General features: G+C 39.3%; 1 protein-coding gene across 12 annotated transcripts in view; it reads left to right on the top strand.

Moving 5' to 3' along the window:
• The window catches only part of HECW2 (HECT, C2 and WW domain containing E3 ubiquitin protein ligase 2), a 166,298-nt gene that overhangs the window by 77,111 nt on the left and 69,383 nt on the right, over positions 1–19,804 (top strand). For 9 of the 12 annotated variants that reach the window (XM_086897047.1, XM_086897038.1, XM_086897041.1 and 6 more), the window contains one exon: positions 18,845–18,952. In XM_086897047.1, coding sequence (XP_086753173.1) covers positions 18,845–18,952 — 108 coding nt within the window. Of the gene's footprint in view, positions 1–10,199; positions 10,326–12,657; positions 13,284–18,844; positions 18,953–19,804 lie in introns of those variants that run through there. The other 3 variants (XM_086897048.1, XM_086897049.1, XM_023930760.2) reach the window with 3 other exon arrangements.

The raw sequence follows: 19,804 nt of genomic DNA, 5'->3' as shown, positions 1-19,804 counted from the left end.
TAATGCAAAAAATGAACCTACAGTGTCCATAAAGGTAAGGTAATCATTCTGCATGTACTGTAGTCGGGCAAAGAGGAAAAAGACAGACACCTATTCAGATACGGTATGAGCTCTCATACTCTATTAAATGCATCCTTCCTAGAGAATCTAAAATTTATCTGATGGTCAAAAATGTACTTCGTGTAACTTAGGTCACACTTGAGGATAATTTTCAAAAGGTGAATACTGAAATCTTGGACCTAATAGGTGTCATCTGCAAAGAAGACTAAGAACTGAATGCATTCCATGCCTTGCAAAATCAGGACCTTAATCAATGTTTTATCTTTGCTTTAGAAAGTGGAAGCATTTTTTTGTTTATGAAGCTAGTTAAGCCTTAATGGGTTTGACTTTATAAAAAGAAATATGTGTAGAAAAACATTACAATGCAGTAGTGGGCACATTTGGTTGTCACCAAGATAAATATCCAGTAATGACCTCATTAAGAAAAGAAAAAAAATATTTCTATGTTCACTGTAGTTTAATTTGTATCTAGAGTTTCATGCATGACATAGTTCAGCAGATGGTAGCCTGCAGGCTGGGGGAAAATTCAGTTTGACAAATTTTTCAACATAGATGCATCTCTCAATTTTAGTAGACTTCTAGACAGGCAGTTGCTTCCCAGATACTGAATAAGGATGCAACAATCTACCAAAGTCAATGATGAATAAGATTTTTAGGAGTTACTGATGAGGTGGTACTTAATGTGCAGGCAGCAACACTTTTGTGATGTATTCTTAAACTTGTAAATTTGAGCAACGGGGTGAAAAGTGCATTGTCCAGTTCCTTTTGAAAACCCCCAAACCAAACGTACCCCTGCTATGTATACAGAAGTGAAATCCCAGCCATCCCACCTGACATCAGTGCTACTGCCCCAGGGGATGCGAGGAGCTGTGGCTTGTGTTGTACGTTCATTAATTTGAGTTCATCAGTATAGGTTTGGGTTTTGGGAAGCAGTCCTTATTTCAGCACGTTGACCTGAGTGTACTCTTCCTCTTGTGTTCAGGCAGTGAAATACAGATCTGTGTGTTTCAGAGTTGTGAAGATGACTGTGCTTGGTGCTGCTGCTTGCTGCCCGCTGGCTGAGCAGCGCTAAACTGGCAGAGCATTTACTCTCCGAAGAATACAAACAGCTCTGCGCCAGTTTAGCATCTCGGAGGGGCTGAGAGACAGCAGCAGGAGTTACCTGCAGGAGTGTGGAACCAGGAGTGGGAAGGACACTGCAGGCAGTAATTTGCCACTGGACCTGCTCAGCTGCAATGTGCAAGTGGCCCCAGCAGAGAGGCTGTGATGGGATGTGATTTGTAGGCTGCTGTAAAAGGAGTGCGAGTCTCATTGCGCTGTTTGCAATTACTTATATCTGGGTTTACTTGTGTTGCTGGGAGTAGCTGAGTTGGTGAGCCTTTGTTTCAAGTTGCATTCAATTCTAGGTTCCCTTTGTTGCCTGAGGAGTCCCAGGGAATTAAAGCTTTTTAAAAATACTCTCCTGGAAATGGAGAAGAAGTAATGGAAATATTATATATAAGTGCTTTCAACGTAATTACACAAGTTAATAAAACTTTCTTTCCTTTATTAGTCTACGGTTTTGTATTATTTTTTGCTGTTGCATGTTAACACTATGCAAGAGTGGTTTTTATTTTGGAGATTTTATGCTAAAAAGTTAAAAAAGCAAAATCGTTATCTCATTTCTTGACTTCTGATGATGCTTTTTGGCCCTGGTTAAAATGATACTGCTTCTAAAGAACTGCAAAATAACCTTTGTATTTCTTCTGGCTTTGGTCTCATTCAGTTTAATCTGCAGAGCTATTTAGTACTTACCATAAGAAGAGTTTGGCTTCATTTCCCTTATCTTTGTGACATCAGCTTAAACATTTGAGATGAGAAATAAGTATATTGGCATCCTTTTTGTTGAAGAGGTAAAAACTGTGAAGTAATCATCTATCTCACTACAAAACTACTAAAGCCTAAATGTGAGAAAAATGATCTGGCAATGTATATGGGGGAAAAAGCACACATTCCTATTACTCTGAATGTGACAGAATGGTGCTTAAGAGAAGTTAGCAGTTTTAATGGTTATTACTTGAAAACTCTATTTGTGCCATCAGAGCAGTACTCAGAAGTTAACTTATCTTGGAAATTCTAAATTGTCTTCAGCTGGAATAGATTGCAAAACTCTTGAGTGATCTTCTCCTTTTCCCCCTCTTCTCCATCTATATACTGCATGTCATGTGATAAAGAATAGGTTATAAGATGCTGTTTTTCAGATAATGTCCTTTTGCTTAGGACTGCTCTGCAGTTAAATGTAGTAAATCAAGACTTTGTCATAAAACTCCATTTAAATGCTGAAGGAAAATTGTCTTCTGTTCTGCTGGAGCATGAACTCTACCAGTTACTTTGAGGTGGCTTGTTTGATACACAAGAACATTTACTAGTGCCTTGAGACATTGATACATTGCTGGAAACCCCTGAACTTAATGAGTCTGTGATGAGGTAATTCAGTGGTGTGTTACTCATCTCACTGAAAAGGCTCTCTTGCATATATAGTTTGAGCATGGACTCTGTACCTTTAGGGGTAAGCACCAGGGTCTGAAAGCTCTCATGAGGCACACAGGCAGCAGTGTTCTTAATTTAAGTGTAGGGGAGATCCATTAAACTGTTTCAGGGAAGGGTTCTTGTCTTTGTAGGGAGAAAACAAACTTAGGAAAACCACTTCCTGATTAGCCATAGCATGTTGCTTTTAAGGTGGGTGTAAGGAGAGTTACGATGGTGGGAAACAAACATTATGTTTCACAGAAAATATTTCAGGTTCTTTTAGAACTCCTTCCTGCTCGTTTCTTTAGAAATCTAAGACTGACTTATCTTATTGTGTGTGTATATTGGATGAATTTCTTCCAGGATGTGTTGGCTCATTTCCTTGAGTACTTCTAAATTTTCTGAATTTTTTTTCAGTCACAACAGATAGCTCAAAAAGCTTTAAGGAAATGAGTCAACCTCCTGAAATAAATTGCTTTCTGAATAGAGGATACTGAGTTTGACATCACAGACGCCCTTGATAGTTCTGTGGATACTAATTAACAGATAGTCTCTGAAAATCTGTTGTGTGCTCCACCTTCCAAAGGATTTGGAGAGACAAATATCCCCAGTGAGCACCTGAGCTTTCCTGTTAGGAATGTGGGGCGTGCTTCTAGACTGACAGGTGTGAGAGGTGCAGACAGGGAGGTGATGGGCAGGTTCTCTAGTGCAAGGTTAAGGATGTTGTTGAACTTAAGTGTAAATTAATAGGAGTAATGTAAAGGTGCTAAGTTGAGGACTACAAAGCTTTTGTAAAACAACACTGAAATATGAATGCTGCATGGGCAAAGTGCTTTGGTCCTTATTTTATTACTCACAAGCCATTTGCATTCTGGTTCCAGGAGCCCTTGCTGTGGGTGTCCTGAGTGTCCTGCAGATGCCCAAAGCAGGTGAGGTTGTTCTGTGAGGAAGTGCCTGGCCACAATCCCTTTGGGTTGCAGGAGTCCCAGCAGGGAGTTTCCTTGCTTGGGGCTTTGCTGAGTCACTGCGCTGGCAACTGACTGCAGTCTTATATAGTTAGATTAAAAATAAGTAAGAGGACACCATTTTAGTAACATATCTGTCTTATGCAGTAGGTAGGCACAGGATTCGGGATTTTCTTTGCTTCCCAAGGATTACTCAGCAACTCAGGGACAGAAATGAGAAACCCAGCACCAAACACAATGATCTGGGATTTTCTCTCTGATGAGCCTAACTAAAAGTAAAACCAGATGGCCCTTAATATTTAGGAAGTTTGATGTCTGAATCTAAACTTTGAGCTCTGAGGCAGCAAGTAATAAGCCAGCTTGCCCTGCTTTGATGCATTACACAGGAAGTCCCTGATGCAGGCAATGAATACTAGATCTCTAAACAGAGGCGACGTGCATCTGCAGACAGGTGACATGCACTGTCAGGCACTCAAGGGAAATCTGAATACATGCACACCACAATGGAGAGAAGAAAGTCTGGAACATCTGCAAAGGAGTTGACCCTGTTGGTTGTAAAGTGTCTAAAACCAGTGAGAGTTGCATAAAAGCACGTATGAAATACAAATCCAACTGCAGTGGAAGGAGACAGAATAAGGTGTAGGGCTCTGTCTCTGGTTTTGTAGTTACTGTCAGTGATTGCTGCCTGTAACTTGTGGTTGTGAACAATTAAGTTCCTTCATTTCTCTTGTTAGAGCATAAGTGTTGGCCATGATAGTTTGGTACCATGATCTGTGAGGTTTTTAATACTACCTTTAGGAGTGAAGTAGCAGTGCGTTCAGGCAAAAGGACAGAATAGTTATGGTTTATTAAAAAACAAGCAAAAGCATTGCATCAATAGAAGCATCCCTTTTGAAGAAATTATTGATTGATTTGGCAGGAATGCAAGAAAGAAAAACAGTGCTTGACACAAGATTGACTTGCAGGTCAGCGTACTTACCTAGTTGCAGCTCCAACTTGAGCATAGGGGATAGTATATCCCAAATGTGATAATCAGCAAAAATAGGTGGCTAAAAACATCAGGACAAACTCCTGCCTCATTGTGACAAAATAGGTTTGGTGGTCTCAGCAAAGAACCAATAAAAAACTTACGAATGTCTGTCAAACAAGCCCCAGGCTGCAGTCCAAGGGAACTTGAATCAGGTCAGGGAGAGTGCAAGAATGCAGGCACTGAGACAGCAGTGAACACATTATATTTCTTCCATCTGTATACCTTGCAAAAATAGCATCTTTGAAAGTGTATGTGCAAATTTGGAATGTGCTGTGCTCCTGATCTATTTCTGGATTATCCTGTGTCTGCTTAAAGATTAATTCAGTGTATAAGCACGCTATACTGTTTGGTGGACTGGACTGAGGAAAACATTATGTGCTTCTGTAAAGTGAACTGGGTCAGACTTCAGTCATATGCTCATCCAAAGAACCTCTTTCTGGTGGCTACAGTGTTTCCCTAATTGTGCTGTTAAATTCTGCAGTGTCAGCGTGCTAGTGCCAGATCCCCAAATGGGACAGTCTGTGTTTGCAACTAATCAGTGACACACAATATAAAATTATGCAAAAACGCAAAAACCACAGTTTGGCTGAAACTTATGCTCCAGGGACTTGGTTCACAAATATTAGCAAAGTTTACAGCTCACTGTACAAACCGGTGGTTAGTTAGGTGGGATATAACCAATCTGAATGATTTTTTTGTTTGCAGTTTTATATACTTTTAAACCCATAGATATATTTTTTGTCATTTTTGTATATTGCTTGCCCACTTCTTGGATTTACACTACCACATTGAATAGTTCTGGCTATGCTCACTGGAAAAATATATGTTTTTGGAAACATTTAGAGTATTTTATATCAGGTGCAACATTAGTAGGAAATGTTTAGAAAAGATATTTGCTTTGTATAGGTTTATTGGGCTTTATAATGAAATCAGATTATTGGACCATTTATTCTTTTTGTTGGTCACTTTTGCATTTGGGTTAAATTACTGAGACACTGAAGCATGACAAAAGGATATTGTCAAAATATAAATACTTTTCTATATTCCAAACCAGGAAGCTCCCTGGCTTTCTAATAAATTCCCTAAGGATCCTATTACTGTCAAATGACAATAGACTAGTTTGCATTCCTGCTTAAACAACTCATAATATTGAAGATAAACTTAAAAACAACAGCTGCTAAGGGAATATTAAAATCCCACAAGATCCTGAAGAGATGTGTGCTGCAGAGACACAGAATAGAATGTTTTTTGACAAGTTTCAGAAAGTAGAAGAATTTCTAAGAGGCAGTGAGTAATCACTTGAATCTGGCAAAGGTTTTTTCCCTAAAAAAAAATATTTTTGGGAATGGACTAGAACACTGAAAATGAAATGCTAGCTGATACTGTTACTGTCAAAAGGTTGGAACAGGCTAAGAAGAATTTTGATCAATGTCAGAAACCGTAAGCAATAATCAAGTGCAATCAAAAGTGAAGCTGAGGAATCAAAAGGCTGTCCTTTCCTTTCAGTGATGAGTCAGTGCTCTCCACCCAGTGTTGAAGGATGCCACATTGCTGAAAATGCAGGGATATCTGTGCCATCATAATAGGTCCAGAGTTCAAACCATCAACCATTTGAGAGTGCAAAACCCAAACTAACCTCCTGGATTCCTAGATGTCAGCTGTTGTCTGTAGGAAAACTTTTTTCTGTGTATCTGATCTGTTCTGTGGGTGTACTGCTTCTTGTTTTAGCCCTCATTCCTAGCAATAAATAGCACTTTCACACACTCACACACCAAGAAAAGAAATAAGTCTAAGTAAACACCAAGTAAAACAAGGGCTGAAAATGCAAAAGTGATTGAGGGTCAAATGAACTTCCACAGGACTCTTGGGAAGTGTTTGACACATACTTTGCTCTTTGCTGGTTCATTCCGGGAAAGGAAAGAGAACTGTGGGGAATGCTGAAGGTTGGACATAGTATCAAATGCAAAATGAGAACATCCAACTAGCTGGCCATAAAAGCAGCTGGTGGATCACTGTGTGTGGGGGCTAGGTCAGCTTTTTGGGTGATACTGGCTCTGTAATTCAAATTGGTTTGTGCTCAGAGTATAACACCCTTGCTAATGCTTCTTTTTTTTTTTTTTTTTTTTTTTTTTTATAATATGTATTGCAGAAAACTTTCAGTAATTCTGGTATTCTGGTTGAAACTTCCACTGGCAAAAGCTACTTGTTAGAACTGCTGGAGGGTGTACATATGTGGGCAGTTAAAACACTTAATTCGCATTTGTGGTTACAATCATTCTCCTTCATGGCCATGAGCAGAACAAGCCATCTGGCAAGGGAGTGCCTCCTTCTCATCACACAGCTGAAAGCTTCCCACAAATGAGATTTCAGCTCATTAGGATACTTTATGCCTTTACAGGGATTTGAGAAGAAATACGTACCTTTAATCTCTTGTGCTTTCATATGAGTTGCATGTTTTCATTTTGTTCTAGGAAATATATTTACTGAATTTAGCCTTTTGATTGCATATATGCATTAAAGATTTTTTTCTGCAGTTTATTCAGAATTATTATAAATAACTAATGAATTATTTGGGCCTGCGGCTCTTTCATTGAAAGTTGTGAAATGATTGGAGGGTTAGAAGTGTGCTGAATAACACTGCTCTTGTGCTGATGGCTTCCTTTAACTGATAGGTAAAGATGAATAAGTTACTTTTGGGGTGTAGCTCCTTATGGTTGGTTGGTGTTTGTCTGTATCTCTGAAGTACCTGGAAGGTCTTGTTGGTCAAGATGTTGAACATAGATAAGTGGCTGATCTGAAGTGACTGAGCTCATCCTTTGAGCTGTATCAATATTTTCTAGCATTTGTAAAATGTAAATATTTCTGCCAGTAATAGGTCTCTTACAATATGAATAGGAAAAGAGCATGTCAGGTGGACAATGGACCAGTGAATTCAGGTCACTTTTTCTAGAAGATAATTGCAGAAATGGAGGGATTTGTGTCACTTAAGTAAGTAAGAATGAGGTTTTCAAATTATTGATGTGATGAGTAACTAGTTCTGGCTTTTCACCAATTTTGAGGATCATCTGTTGGGTGAGGTTTTTGAATTAATAAATTTATTATCCTAAAGGCTGTGTAACCTAAATTATAGATGCTTACAATTTATCATCACCTCACTTTTAAGACCATAGGATGAAAAGGGTAAATAAGCATGATACTTGTCAAAAAGTGGTTGCAAAATTTATGTGAATTTATAAAGTACTCATGTATTAAGTTGTAGGGCAGGGGAAACAGGGTGGTTGCTAATAATTAGACATGGAATGGCTCCTGATAATTAGGGCAAGAAGTTTTGTCATTGGTTAGGTAAGTAATAACAGGTTTGATACCTCCCTTAGCTACAGGGAACCCATCTTACCACTGGCTGGGTTTCGGATAGTAATGTACCATTGCTACTGTAAACTCTGTATAAAACAGGGTAGTGTCTTCTGCGAAAAAGGGAAAGGGAGCAGAAGGATGAGAAAAAAAGGAAAACAGGAAACTAGACAATGTTCTGTGCAAATCTACAGGTCAATAACAGCAAATATGCTTGTAATGAATTTTATGCTGTTTCATGGGTAGCCAACATGGGGCATTTTGCTAAAGGCTGTCTGGAAATAAAGGTGAGTACTCAAGCTGAATGTTTCAGTAATACACAGTTGCCAAGTACTTGTTTCATATCTGATTATAAAATTTTATAAATATAAACAGAACAAGTAACACTTGGCAACAGTTTCAAAATACAGATTTAAAATAATCTGCATATGATTTTGAAATCTCTTCTAGCCTGTTGTGCTTTTCCTACTTGTGCATTGGAGTGGTGTGTAAAGGGCAGATGTACATTTCATAACACTTCAAAATGGTGTTTAGTCTTTAGATTTGCAAACAACAACAAAAAAGTAAAAATAGAACACAGTCATCCATTCTATTTTAAGTCCTCTAAGTTATGGCAATTGCATTTGCTGACAGCTCCACAAGAAAAGCCTCTTCTTGAGGTATAAGTCATTTACAGAAGGTCTACATGTGGAAGAAATTGCACTTTAGGTTATTTTATGAGCTAATAATGGTTCTCAAATGAGCCCATATTCTACTGAAATTAAACCCAGAAGAGATCATTACATCATTCATTATAATCTACTGTCTATTACAGGCCACTCAGTGTTGTCCAAATTTCACCTCTCCTGAATATTCCTACTCTGAGAAGATGAAAATGTGACTGTTGCCAGAGAGCAGCAGCAGTCTGAATAGGAATAATGTTCTGATTGCAGACCAGGAATTGCTCCAAGTACGTTTTGAGGCTGAGAAGGAGGGAAGAGGGATGGCCATAACCCTATGGCCTTTCCTGAAGTGGTTTCTACTGTTTCCACTTGAGAAATGTTTGACCAGAAAAAAACAAACACCAAGCAAAACTGCCTGTTTCTCTGGGACCTTTCAGCACTGGGTGTCTGTGTACAGGACCAGATGCTTGCTGGTTAATAAATAAACCAGCATGAAGGCTATAGAATAAATGACCCCTCACTTTTTCTGCTGCCTGTAGGATTACATGTGATGTGTATGAAGACAACCACAGCAGAGAAAGCCCTCTGTGGAAGTGCAGCTGTGCTAGTAGCAAAATTGTGCTTTTGTTGGTAGTGTTTATTTACCAACAGAATTTCCCGGGGGCAGGTTAGGCTGTGTAGACAAGAGCGTGGCTTTGCTGGTATCACATCTTCCACAACAGGAATACTGTGTTATATTTCCGAATTTTTCTGGCAAAGATTTGTGATGGGAATGTGGTCACAGATAAAAGTGCATGCCCTTTATCCTTGGAAGCTGCAATCCTCTTCTGCATGCAGCTAAAGCAAGCTCAGCAGCTCATGTGCTGCCAGCAAACAAGTGCTTATCTGACACCATATAAGGCTGTGGCTGAGGAGGAAAATGATGAAAAACATTCCACAATAAACTTAGACTGGCAGATTTAGTATGGCTGAGAAAAGCTTAGACAGATTTTTTTTTTTCTTCTTTAGTTTAGCTCTGACAGCATTTACCCCCACAATTACCTTTTAATGTTAATTAGGAAAAAATTCCTTGTGTTTCTAGATATTCTAAACAATTCTGTCCCAGAATAACAGGATTTTAGGATATTGGTGCACACAGGGTTTGTTGTTGTAGAGGTTGGTTTTAGGTTTTTTTCCTCTCAGACTTGTTACTGTTAAACACCTTAAGGATACAAAAATGTGGGAGTGTCAGGATGTGCTTAGGGACATGGTAGGGAGTTGGATATGGGAGTGAGGAGCATATTGAGAAGGAATTATGATTGTGAAGATGAGTTTATCTAAGTTTTAACAAGATGTGAGATGCAATGAAGTGCTTTAAAAAAAGGAAATGATGCTACAGGAGAGAGGCTTCTCTTTTCCTTAATATATTGCTTGCATCTTTGCTGTCCTTGTATTCTCTCCTCTTTATAGTGCAATAGCCTGCTAAGTTATTGTAGTACCTTAGATACTTGGAATAGTCAAACTTTGGTAGCCACTGGTGGCCTAAATCTGAATTTCCAAACTCTTCCCTGCTGGTGGCCACTGCTTTTAGCAGTCTCCATCTTCTGCAGACACCACTTAGCCCGAATCACCAGCAGCTGAGATGATTGTGAGTTGACAGGACAGGTGGCACAGCTTTTGCCTCAGCTGTGTGCTGCTTCTTTCAGGAAGAGATTGAAGCACCCCCCATTCTCCCTCATGTAGAGCTAACTGGACCTCGAGAATTAAATGGTAGGTGATTTATTAGCATTTTGCAAAGATGTTGGGAATTATCTACAGTATCATTCAGCATCTAATAGTCTTTATGGCTAAGGGTGTGCAGTGCCATCTGTCAGAATTTATTCAGTGTCATTATCTAGCCTAATTTTTGGTCTAACATTTATGTATTTCTTATAGTAGCCAGTCATTGGCAGTGCAGTGCAGGAGCAGCCAAGCATTGTGTCTGTGTGCTGTGCAGGATGTGGTTTCTAGGTGAACCGGTCAGCTGGCAGGTGACTCATGATGCACAAGGCACTTGTGCCATGGGACTGGCACATGTGTGAAACCTGAACTGTAGATGGGAATGAAGTGCACATCGTTTATGAAGAAAGATTAGTAAGATTTTCAGGAAAGAGGTTAAGCTTGAGGTCATTTCCTTCCTCTCGTTACGCTTTTGAATTTCTGCCAGTAAGATGGGTGAAAGGACTTATTTTTGTCTTTGAATGCTTTGAATTTCAATGATGCCTTTACTTTGAATACAGACAAATGGAATTCCACTTTATTCCTGGCATTGTACTGTCATGTGTCTGAAAAAATGACTTGTATTTTTTTTCAGAATCTTCATGTCCTGCATTCTATTTAACTAATCCTTTGAGCTACTGCTGTGCCCTGAAATACCACGTTGTGTGAGGGCATACAGAGATGCTCTGATCCCCATGCTGAACATTACTGTACATAAAGAAGGAATCAAAATATATATATTATATGTATAATTCTTGAAAAAGAAGGAAATGGCCGGTGTCAGAATATAGGCTGTGTATGAAAATGAGAGCAAGGATTTCCCCACTCTATTAAGTTTCAGTAGCAAAAAAGTTTCATGGTTTAGTGTTTGGATGGGGTTGTATGGTATGGTTTCTATGCTCTGCTTCTGCAGCTGAAGTAGGAGCAAAGTGTTAGAGATGATAATGATTCCATTCTGTCAGTCACAACTAGAAAAATTAATAATGCCTCTCGCTGTGTAAAGCAATAGAGTGCAATAAAAGTCAGCAACACGTTAATGGACGTCACAGGGGGCACACGGGGAAATGCAAGTGGAGTCTTTCTGCTTCTTGCCCACAGCTCAGGGGCAACCAGTAGAGGTACATGAACCTTAAATTTGGTTGTGCAATAGGAAAAACTGCCGCTGTGCAGTGAGGAGCAAATGCCTCTTTGCTTTTCTGACCATGGGTCATGATTATAGATGAAAATGATCCTTTGCTGCTAATATAGCAGGACTGTGACACCAGAAGGCTGAAATCTGTGTCCAGGCTGGAATTTGCTATTGTGTGAGGCTGTAAGAGCATCTCTAGTACCTTTTTCTGCCTCTTTTCTGCTCTTGCTTTTTATCTCAGTTGAAAACTTGTGTCTTGTATTCTGTTACTTCACAAGTTTTTTCCAAAGTGTCCTGAAGAGTAAAGAGAACTGTAATAGTAGGATCTTGCAGCTGCTTAGGGAGCTTTAAAGACTGTCCAAGAATTTTCTTCTTAACTTTTTTTGGGGTTGCTCTGTTGATATTCAGGGAGAAATGTTTCCAGCCGTTTAGTATGCAACAGTGTATTACATTTCTCTTACAATATTCCAGTTCTGACGTTCTTTTGCCTTCTGTCCTTTGAAGATACAATTCCTAGAGGTGCTCATGCAAGCACAAAGCAGTACATTAGCTTTCATCTCTTTGTTAGCAAAGAATCCATCTTAATTCCTTGGACTGGAAGCGTTTTTGAAAAACCTTCAAGCTGAGTAAGAACAGATACTCCTGTAAGAGGTGGAATGGGGTTTTTTAACTTTTTTTTTTTTTTTTTTTTTTTTTAAATCTGAGTATTAGTAGGAAAACCAAAATTTGCTGAGAGCCTGAGCCTACAGCTCCACAAATGTGCAGTTTAATGAAATGTGTGCTGTGAAAGATTTGATCTCAGACTACGGACCAGATTGCAGATTCCTTTAGGAACCCTTTTTGTTCTTGAGGTGCTGGGCCTGCTTTGGCACGGTTTGAATCCTTGCCACAGGCTGAAGGAATTTTAGGTCAGCTGCAGTTGTAGTTCTACCAGGAGGCTGCTGAGGAGTCAGAGCATCTGAGGAATAGACTTGTACAAGCTCCTGCCCTGAGGTGGCATTTACCACCCTGAAAGAGGAGAGGTAGTAATGGAAGCTCTCTGCTACCCGCTTGTCCTGCTGCCCAGGAGTGCCCTGTGCAGAGTTATCCTGAGTTTAAGGCAGCTTCATCCCAGCCAGACATCATGGAGCACTCCCCTCTTCCCTGAAATAACTGGATTTGTGGGGAAGTCATGTGGGAGAGCAAAATACTGTGTAAACAAAAGCCAGCACTTCCAGTGAGCTCCCGCTGTGCTTGTTGCTGTGGCTGCCTTGCCGTCATTTCTAGGATTTAAGGATCCTCCTGTTTACATCAGCCTGCCCATACTGCAGGGCTGTGGCCATGCTGAGGAATCCTCCCATGGACAAGGCAAGGAAGGAAGTGGAGGGAGGATGGGGCTTCGGCATCCTGTACCCTTCGGAGGGGAGTGGCTGCAAATAGCAGAGCTTGAAGGACGTAATACCTTATGTGTTCTAGCACAGGCTGCTCAAACCCAGAGAAACCCTTGAACAGAGGAGAAGAGGCAGACGATGGTGTGTGACCGCTCGAAACTGCCGTGGAGTTTGAGAACATCCTTCTAAAAGCCTTTCCTTCAAATGACAGGAGGAAGGGGGAGGACAGACGTGTCTCGTGGAGCTGAGATTATGCAACAGTGCTAACACAGAGCTAAAGCCTCCAAACTTGAGCTGCACGGGCTGGGTCCAGAAGGCAACTTCTGTAGAAAACACTGGTTGTGATTGGGAACGAGGATGCTGTTTTCAATATCCGTCCTGTAAAACATTACTGGTTTTTATTCTTCTGTTAATTGGGCTCTGATGGAGGAATGCAGTTTAGGATCCACAGGCATCCTTTGGAATGGCCAGGTAAGGCTAGAAGGTACAACTAAGTGTTGATCTTTAATTTCAGCAATGGTGCTGTCTTTCATGAGAAATATTTTGGTTCCACCAGATAACCTGTGTTCACAGGCTGAGATGGGCAATTCTGAAAATCAGAGAAATAAGCTCTGGCTTAGTGTGTTAATATTTGTTTATATGGTACTAACTGATGCCTGGTGTATTTTAAATGGATTGACATAATGTGATTTATTATAGTGATTGCTTGCAGTAGAAACCCTTGAACCTGTTTACTTATTGACTTTCTAGAAAAGGAGGGAGGCCTCAGGTGATAAAATATATCTTCTCCTTAGAATTGTCTTGATACAGTTTCCAGTTGCTTTTAAGCATATTTTGGGTATAAGGAAGAAATATTTAGTTCATTAGATCAGTAAACACTGTGCTACTTATTTACTGATCACCCATGGATTTTTGTTTCTAGAACTAAATTATTAGAGGTTACCAAAGTGAAAATATTGCACAAAAGTTAGGGTTGCAGACTTTCCCAGTCATTTGCCCAAAATCCACTGTACGTATTTTTTGGAATGTTCTTGTTAGTCTTACATTTTGGTGACAGTATGTTTTACTACTTGGAAGTCTGTGCTCACACTGAAAAGCAGAATGCAGTTGCTGGCATTGAGATTGAGGTCTTTGGAAGCAATGCATGTAAATGCATGTAAATTAATGTTTTGTTTTACATTGGAAATGCCATCCTAGAGATTTCCTGATGGTTGGCTCAAGTTCAGAAATATTCTCCAATGCTGATTAACCACAAGCCTGTTTCTTTTAAAGACTAAATGACATGATGGAGTAAAATAGGTAGGGGAGTGACCCTTCTTGGTAGGATGAGAGGAACCGATGGCAAATCCACAGATCTCAGCCTCAGACAAAACTAGTAGCTCTGCTATTCTCCAGCCTTCCAGCACTGCTGATCCTCACTGTAAGAGAACACCTGCCAAGAGAAATGAGTGAGAGTGATGCTTTAAAAGCTTAATACCAATATTCCTCTTAATAACTGAATGCATTGCACACATCATCTTTAGTGCCCAAAATTTATTGACATTGGCCTAAAATGTGAAAGAAGTCAGCATTCTGATAATATGAACTTAATTAAAAATTTTAAATTGAAACTGAAAAATAGAAACACTTCCAAAGATTTTGTGTAAAGCATCTTCCAGAAAGGGATGAAATACTGGAGATTGGGATGTAAATCCCAAAGGAGGATAAGAGAATTTTGCAGGGATACAATGATGTTACCAATGTGATTGATCTTTTCTGAGCTAAGCTGCATGGATTTTTCAAGAGCTATGAGTTAGTGTACCCATATATGGTAGTGAAAGATGAGAATTGTTAAGTTGTATATAATTAAGGCTGACAGCCAGAATCTATTAACATCACCTTTGCTCTGGTATGAGCATCTTTATGAAAAGTGTTAGAGTAAAGAGATTAGAATGCAAAAGTTTGAACCTCTTAGATTGGTATAGTGATTGATTATATTGCTTTGCTTATTGCACAGGAAAAAAAAATTAATCAGTGATGTTTCCACACCAGGGATTTGCGCTTTCTATAATGTTTTGATATTCTGAAAAATAAAAATCATTTGCGTTGATGGAAGCAACCCTTTTATCACAAAACCTGACACTACTGAGGACAGAAACTGGGACCAGAAGATGAGTGTTGGTGTGCCTGTGACTGGTCTGTGCACTGAGACTGTAAAGCTTCTTTCACATAATTAATCGCTAGCAGTTCCTCTTTCTCTGTCTTAAAAAGGATGGTATCTTATTTATTTGTTGCTTTAATTTATGCAAGATGACTCTGTGAGGGGATGGATCTCAGGTAGCTTATCCTTTTTTCCTGACAGAAATAATGAAAGATGTAAGACAAAGAACAAAATGTGAGCTCCTAAGAAGCCTCCTGACCCCTGATGTCAGACACTGGCTTAGCACAGCTTCCAACACTCTGTAACATCCTTGTGCAAAGCTGGGAGTAGGAGATGATAAAACACGATTGTGCAGCCAGACAGGCGGGAGAAATGGGAAAACAGCAGTAACCCCTGACATTGGGGCAGGCTGGGGGCAGACTGTCTGCATATCAGCTTTGCAGAAGAAGACCTGGAGGTCCTTGTGGACAAGTTGAGGAAGAGCCAACAGTGTGCCAGTGCAACTTTTCTTAATGTCAGGTTTGGCTGATTGTTTAGTAGTTAAATAAAGAAAACATTGTTACTCAAAAAGTTTTTGCTTTACAGTGATTTCAAGGAGTTTTACTCAGTGTGAAGCGATACATTTATTATTACCCACTTTTTGCTGTAGAACATTATCTAATATGCTCTGATTTGTACATGGGCTGCAGCTCTGAGTTCTGTTCTGTAGTATTTTTTTGTCTAAGAATTACTGAAGATAGAAATTGTGCATCTTGCATTGTTTTATTTCTTTCAGAAGTGTAGCCTCACTGGACAAGATACTGATGCAGTAAGACAGTATTTTGTTGCATATTTTATGTTCTGGGAAGGGATATTTATATCTACTCTTTGGCCCAGATTCTGGAACAGCCGCCAGTTTCACAAACAGCAACAATTATGTGCTAAAAGGAGAATAGAACTGCTTAGAATCGAAGTTCCCTATGGAATATATATTTATGGAGAGAGAGAGAGTGTGTGCATGTATGTTTGGGGGAAGAGAAGAAATGAGGGAGTGATAATTCTGATGTTGCTCTTTGTGCTCTTAAACACCTTCATTTTTTTGGTCAATATTTTTATCATCATTACTGTGTACCTGTTTTCATTCCATGCATTTTTTCCTGTTCGGTTTTTCTTTTTAAAATCCATGAACCGATGTTGGAAGTTATTTTTTCCATATGCATTAGTAATGTTATTTTCCCCCTATGTTAGTTATGTCATAAAAGTAGGAAAAAATCCATCTGTTTCAGAAGAAAGTCAAAGCTGACCAAAATAAATTCTGTAATTCGAGTCGATTGCTGACAGGCAGTGGTCTGTTAGCATTTTCCATCCCTCTGTCTCCACCACCTTCTGTTGCAGTGGCAGCGTGCCTGTGGGCAGAGTATCAATGATTTAGTCTTCACTGCTGCAAAGGAGTCCGTTCCTTCATGGAAGAGCTGGAAACCCAGGCGCTTCTGTAAATGTGGGATTTTATTAAATAAACTGAAAGAAAGTTTTCTGAATTCTTGTAACTACCAACTCGGAATTTGAGACTCAGTTCATGAGAACCTTTTCTGAAGCTCACTAATATCCCTGTAAAAATTCCCATTGACTTTGCTTTGTGACTGATTTAAAAAACAAGAGTTGCTTGTGCCTTATTGTTGGAAATCTCACCAGTAAAAGCATATTTCATTGCTTCAGGCTTTGTTCATTTGTTGAACAAGATAAGAATAAAAACCTCATGCATATTGTTATAATATACCAAATATCCGTCCTTCTGCTTAGAATCACGAACAGACTCTTCTCCAGTTGATTAAATACAGAAATTTGAAACTAGAGCATGTTAGGTGAGATGTTTACTGTCAGGAATACAACCTCATTTACCTAGATGAAATGAGAATGCTGAATAGTTTAAAACTGTGTTTCAGATAACTGGAATTTTTAAAGAATCTGCTCACTTTTGGTAGTAATGTTTTAGATAACCACATTTATATGGTGAGCAGTCACTAGTGTAGTGCTGCTGGAAGTTAAGCTGAATCTCATGGCTTCCCAGTGTTCAGTCTGGAAAAAAATAGGGGGCCTTGGGATAGGAAGGCACAATAAAAAAGTAAATTTATCAACAGTGTATTCTTTTGGTTAGTATGTCATTGCAAACCACACAGAGATTTTTTTATAAGGCCTGTGATGATTTACAGGCTGTACACATTCAGTGCTCCTCTTCATACAGCTTTGAAAAAAACCCCAGCAAAATGTGGGAAAGATTCAACTTTGTTTACTCTGAAAGTTTTTTAGTCTAATGAAGAATAAGTAAGTGCAGTTTAAGATTTTCTGGTGCATGAAGTTTGTGTCCAATCACGTTGATTCTGCACGAGAAGTTAAGCCTGAAGGCATTACAAGCTTGAGGATCACAAGTGTTAGGAGAACTGTCCTGTCCCTTCTCCTTGTCATTGAGATAATTATGAAACTGTCCTGGACTTGTCATAGTATTGAGGTGTTGAGACTTCAGCTTTATAAAAATTCTCAAAGTCACCCATGGCTGGAGGCATAAAAATGTAAGTAGCTTGCCATGGCCTTCTTGATTGTCCAAAACTTTTCTAGGTTTTGGGCAGTGTGTAAGTTCACTTGAGCAACTGCAGAAATCCAGCATGTGCCTCTTAATGCTCCATGTTGGTTTGGTGGGATGAGATGTACAGATTGCACTAATCATAATTTAGTGGGATTACTGCATGAGCACTGAGATGAGCTGTCAGAATGAAAGGAGAAAGAGAATCTGTAGTGGGAGTTCGTATTTTTAAGATAAAACTAAGAAAGCTGCATTGTTTATTATTCTTTCTTAAATAGTACATGGATATCTCAAATGTAGGTGACAGTTCTGTAATCTTATGTGGGAGCTCCTACCAAAGGAATGAGCTTCATGAACAAAGCCACAGTAGCCTAGGTTCTTAGTGAAGTCTTTTTAGATTTGTAGAATGCACTCAAATGTATATAATACAAGAGGATCTTTTTAAAAAAAGATTAAAGAATATGCAGTATTACTGGAAAGAATTAGGATGTTGTATTTGACGTCATAGGTGTAGTTCTTGTCTAGTCTAGTTAAGAAACAGCTGCTAAAATGCACTGGTAAAATGTCACAATGCATACTTCCTAAGAACTTCCTGTACAAAAGAGTTAAGTTGGATTTATGTCAGCTTTGTCCATGTCATCAGAAGTAACCTTTGTGCCCTTTCAAACAGCTTCTTGCCCTGGTTTTCTTTCATTCATATGGTGTTCTGGGTGTCCGAATACAGGCTGGAACCTAAAAAGGCCCTAAGACCTGTGTTTGTTAAGACAAAAGTCTTAATTTGAGGAGGGATAGTACTGATATTGCTGAGCTGCTCTGCAGATGCTATTTTGCTTTGAATGTTTTCTCTGAATGTATTTTTCTGAATCTCTCCTTTCTAGCTCTGGCTTACTGACGGTTCTGCACTTTGGGCCTCTGACTGGATACGCTTAGTTACAATTCTGCATTTCCTGGCTAGGGAATGAATGCTAGATTTTCACATCACAGAGCAGGACCAGTGCATAACATGGTGTGGTAACTCTGTGATGCAGTTTCAATCAGCTGTACACTCCCAATAGCCTCTCTGTTGGATTAGAGAAGTTTTGGAATTTAATACTGTAGCTTGGCAGGTCACCTCTTACAGGAAGACTTATATTTACTTTGGCTGTGTGTCTGTCTGCTCACTCTGCATAAATTGATCTATCAAGTGTACAAGAGAAGCTATTTATCTTTTGCCAGTTAATTCAATATATTTTTATTTTTTTTAATGTAATACAAGTAATTTTTTGTATCTGGGCCTCTTGAAACAGAAAGCCAAGAAAACTTTGCTGAGGTTATTTTTTGTCTTTCCTCCTTTAGATGAGAACTCTCCAGCCAATTTCTGGGATTCCAAGAATCGGGGAGTGACTGGCACGCAAAAAGGACAAATTGTGTGGCGAATTGAACCTGGCCCCTATTTTATGGAATGTGAGTACCTATTTATATAATAAATATGCAGTGCATATTCCAAGGCAGGCCCACAGGGTGGCATTTGATACCCATTTCATCAGTTCCTCTGGTAAATCAAGGGAATTGATTGTATTGCTCTTACGGGGGAGCATTTTCCAGTGCATTTGCTGGACATGATAAAAATGGAGTTGAGCTTAGATGTGTGTTTGTATTCTAGTGATATTCTTAGCACATTTCACTTTAAGGGAGGAAGGGGTTGCCTTGTGTGATGTGATGTAGTATATACACATTTGAAAGACGAAGTCCCTTCCCACTGAAGTTCCAAATTTCAGCTGGACAAATATTAATGGTAAGTGTGTGTGAAGGAAAAGCTGATACTTCTTGCTGATGTTTGTTAGCGGGAAGGTTGGATTTGTCTCTAGGAAGTGCTTATGTCCTGTTTGGTTGCATCAGAATTTCTCAGCTGAAGATTTGTTGCACTGGAAAATCCGCTGGGAAGTTTGGAAATACTGTGAGTCTTTATGTGACTGAAATAAAAAGCCTTCAGTTGAACTGTGTAATGACTGTTGGTAGTCAAGCTTCAAGTAGAAGAGCTACACCCACCATTCCCTCAGACAACCAGGATTTATAGGAAGCTGAGCTACTCTGCTGTGGGCTGGGTTTTTTCTTTGTTGTTTTCTTTTTTTTGCTTTTTGATGAAACTGTGCTTCATATCCTACCATATGAAGCATATGATCCCTAAAGAAACTGATCATAGGATATTGTATCAGAGCTTGCTGGGAACTCTGATGTGCCAAGCATCAAAGTGGCAATCTGTTCCAGAAGAGCTCTGAGTTGCTTTACCACCTGTTTAGCCTCACAGTAACGAAT

The sequence above is a fragment of the Cyanistes caeruleus genome, chromosome 7 (assembly GCF_971803275.1).
Source record: "Cyanistes caeruleus chromosome 7, bCyaCae1.hap1.1, whole genome shotgun sequence".
NCBI lineage: Eukaryota > Metazoa > Chordata > Aves > Passeriformes > Paridae > Cyanistes > Cyanistes caeruleus.
The sequence above is the reverse complement of the archived record's forward strand: the minus strand, read 5'-3'. Positions and strand labels throughout refer to the sequence as shown.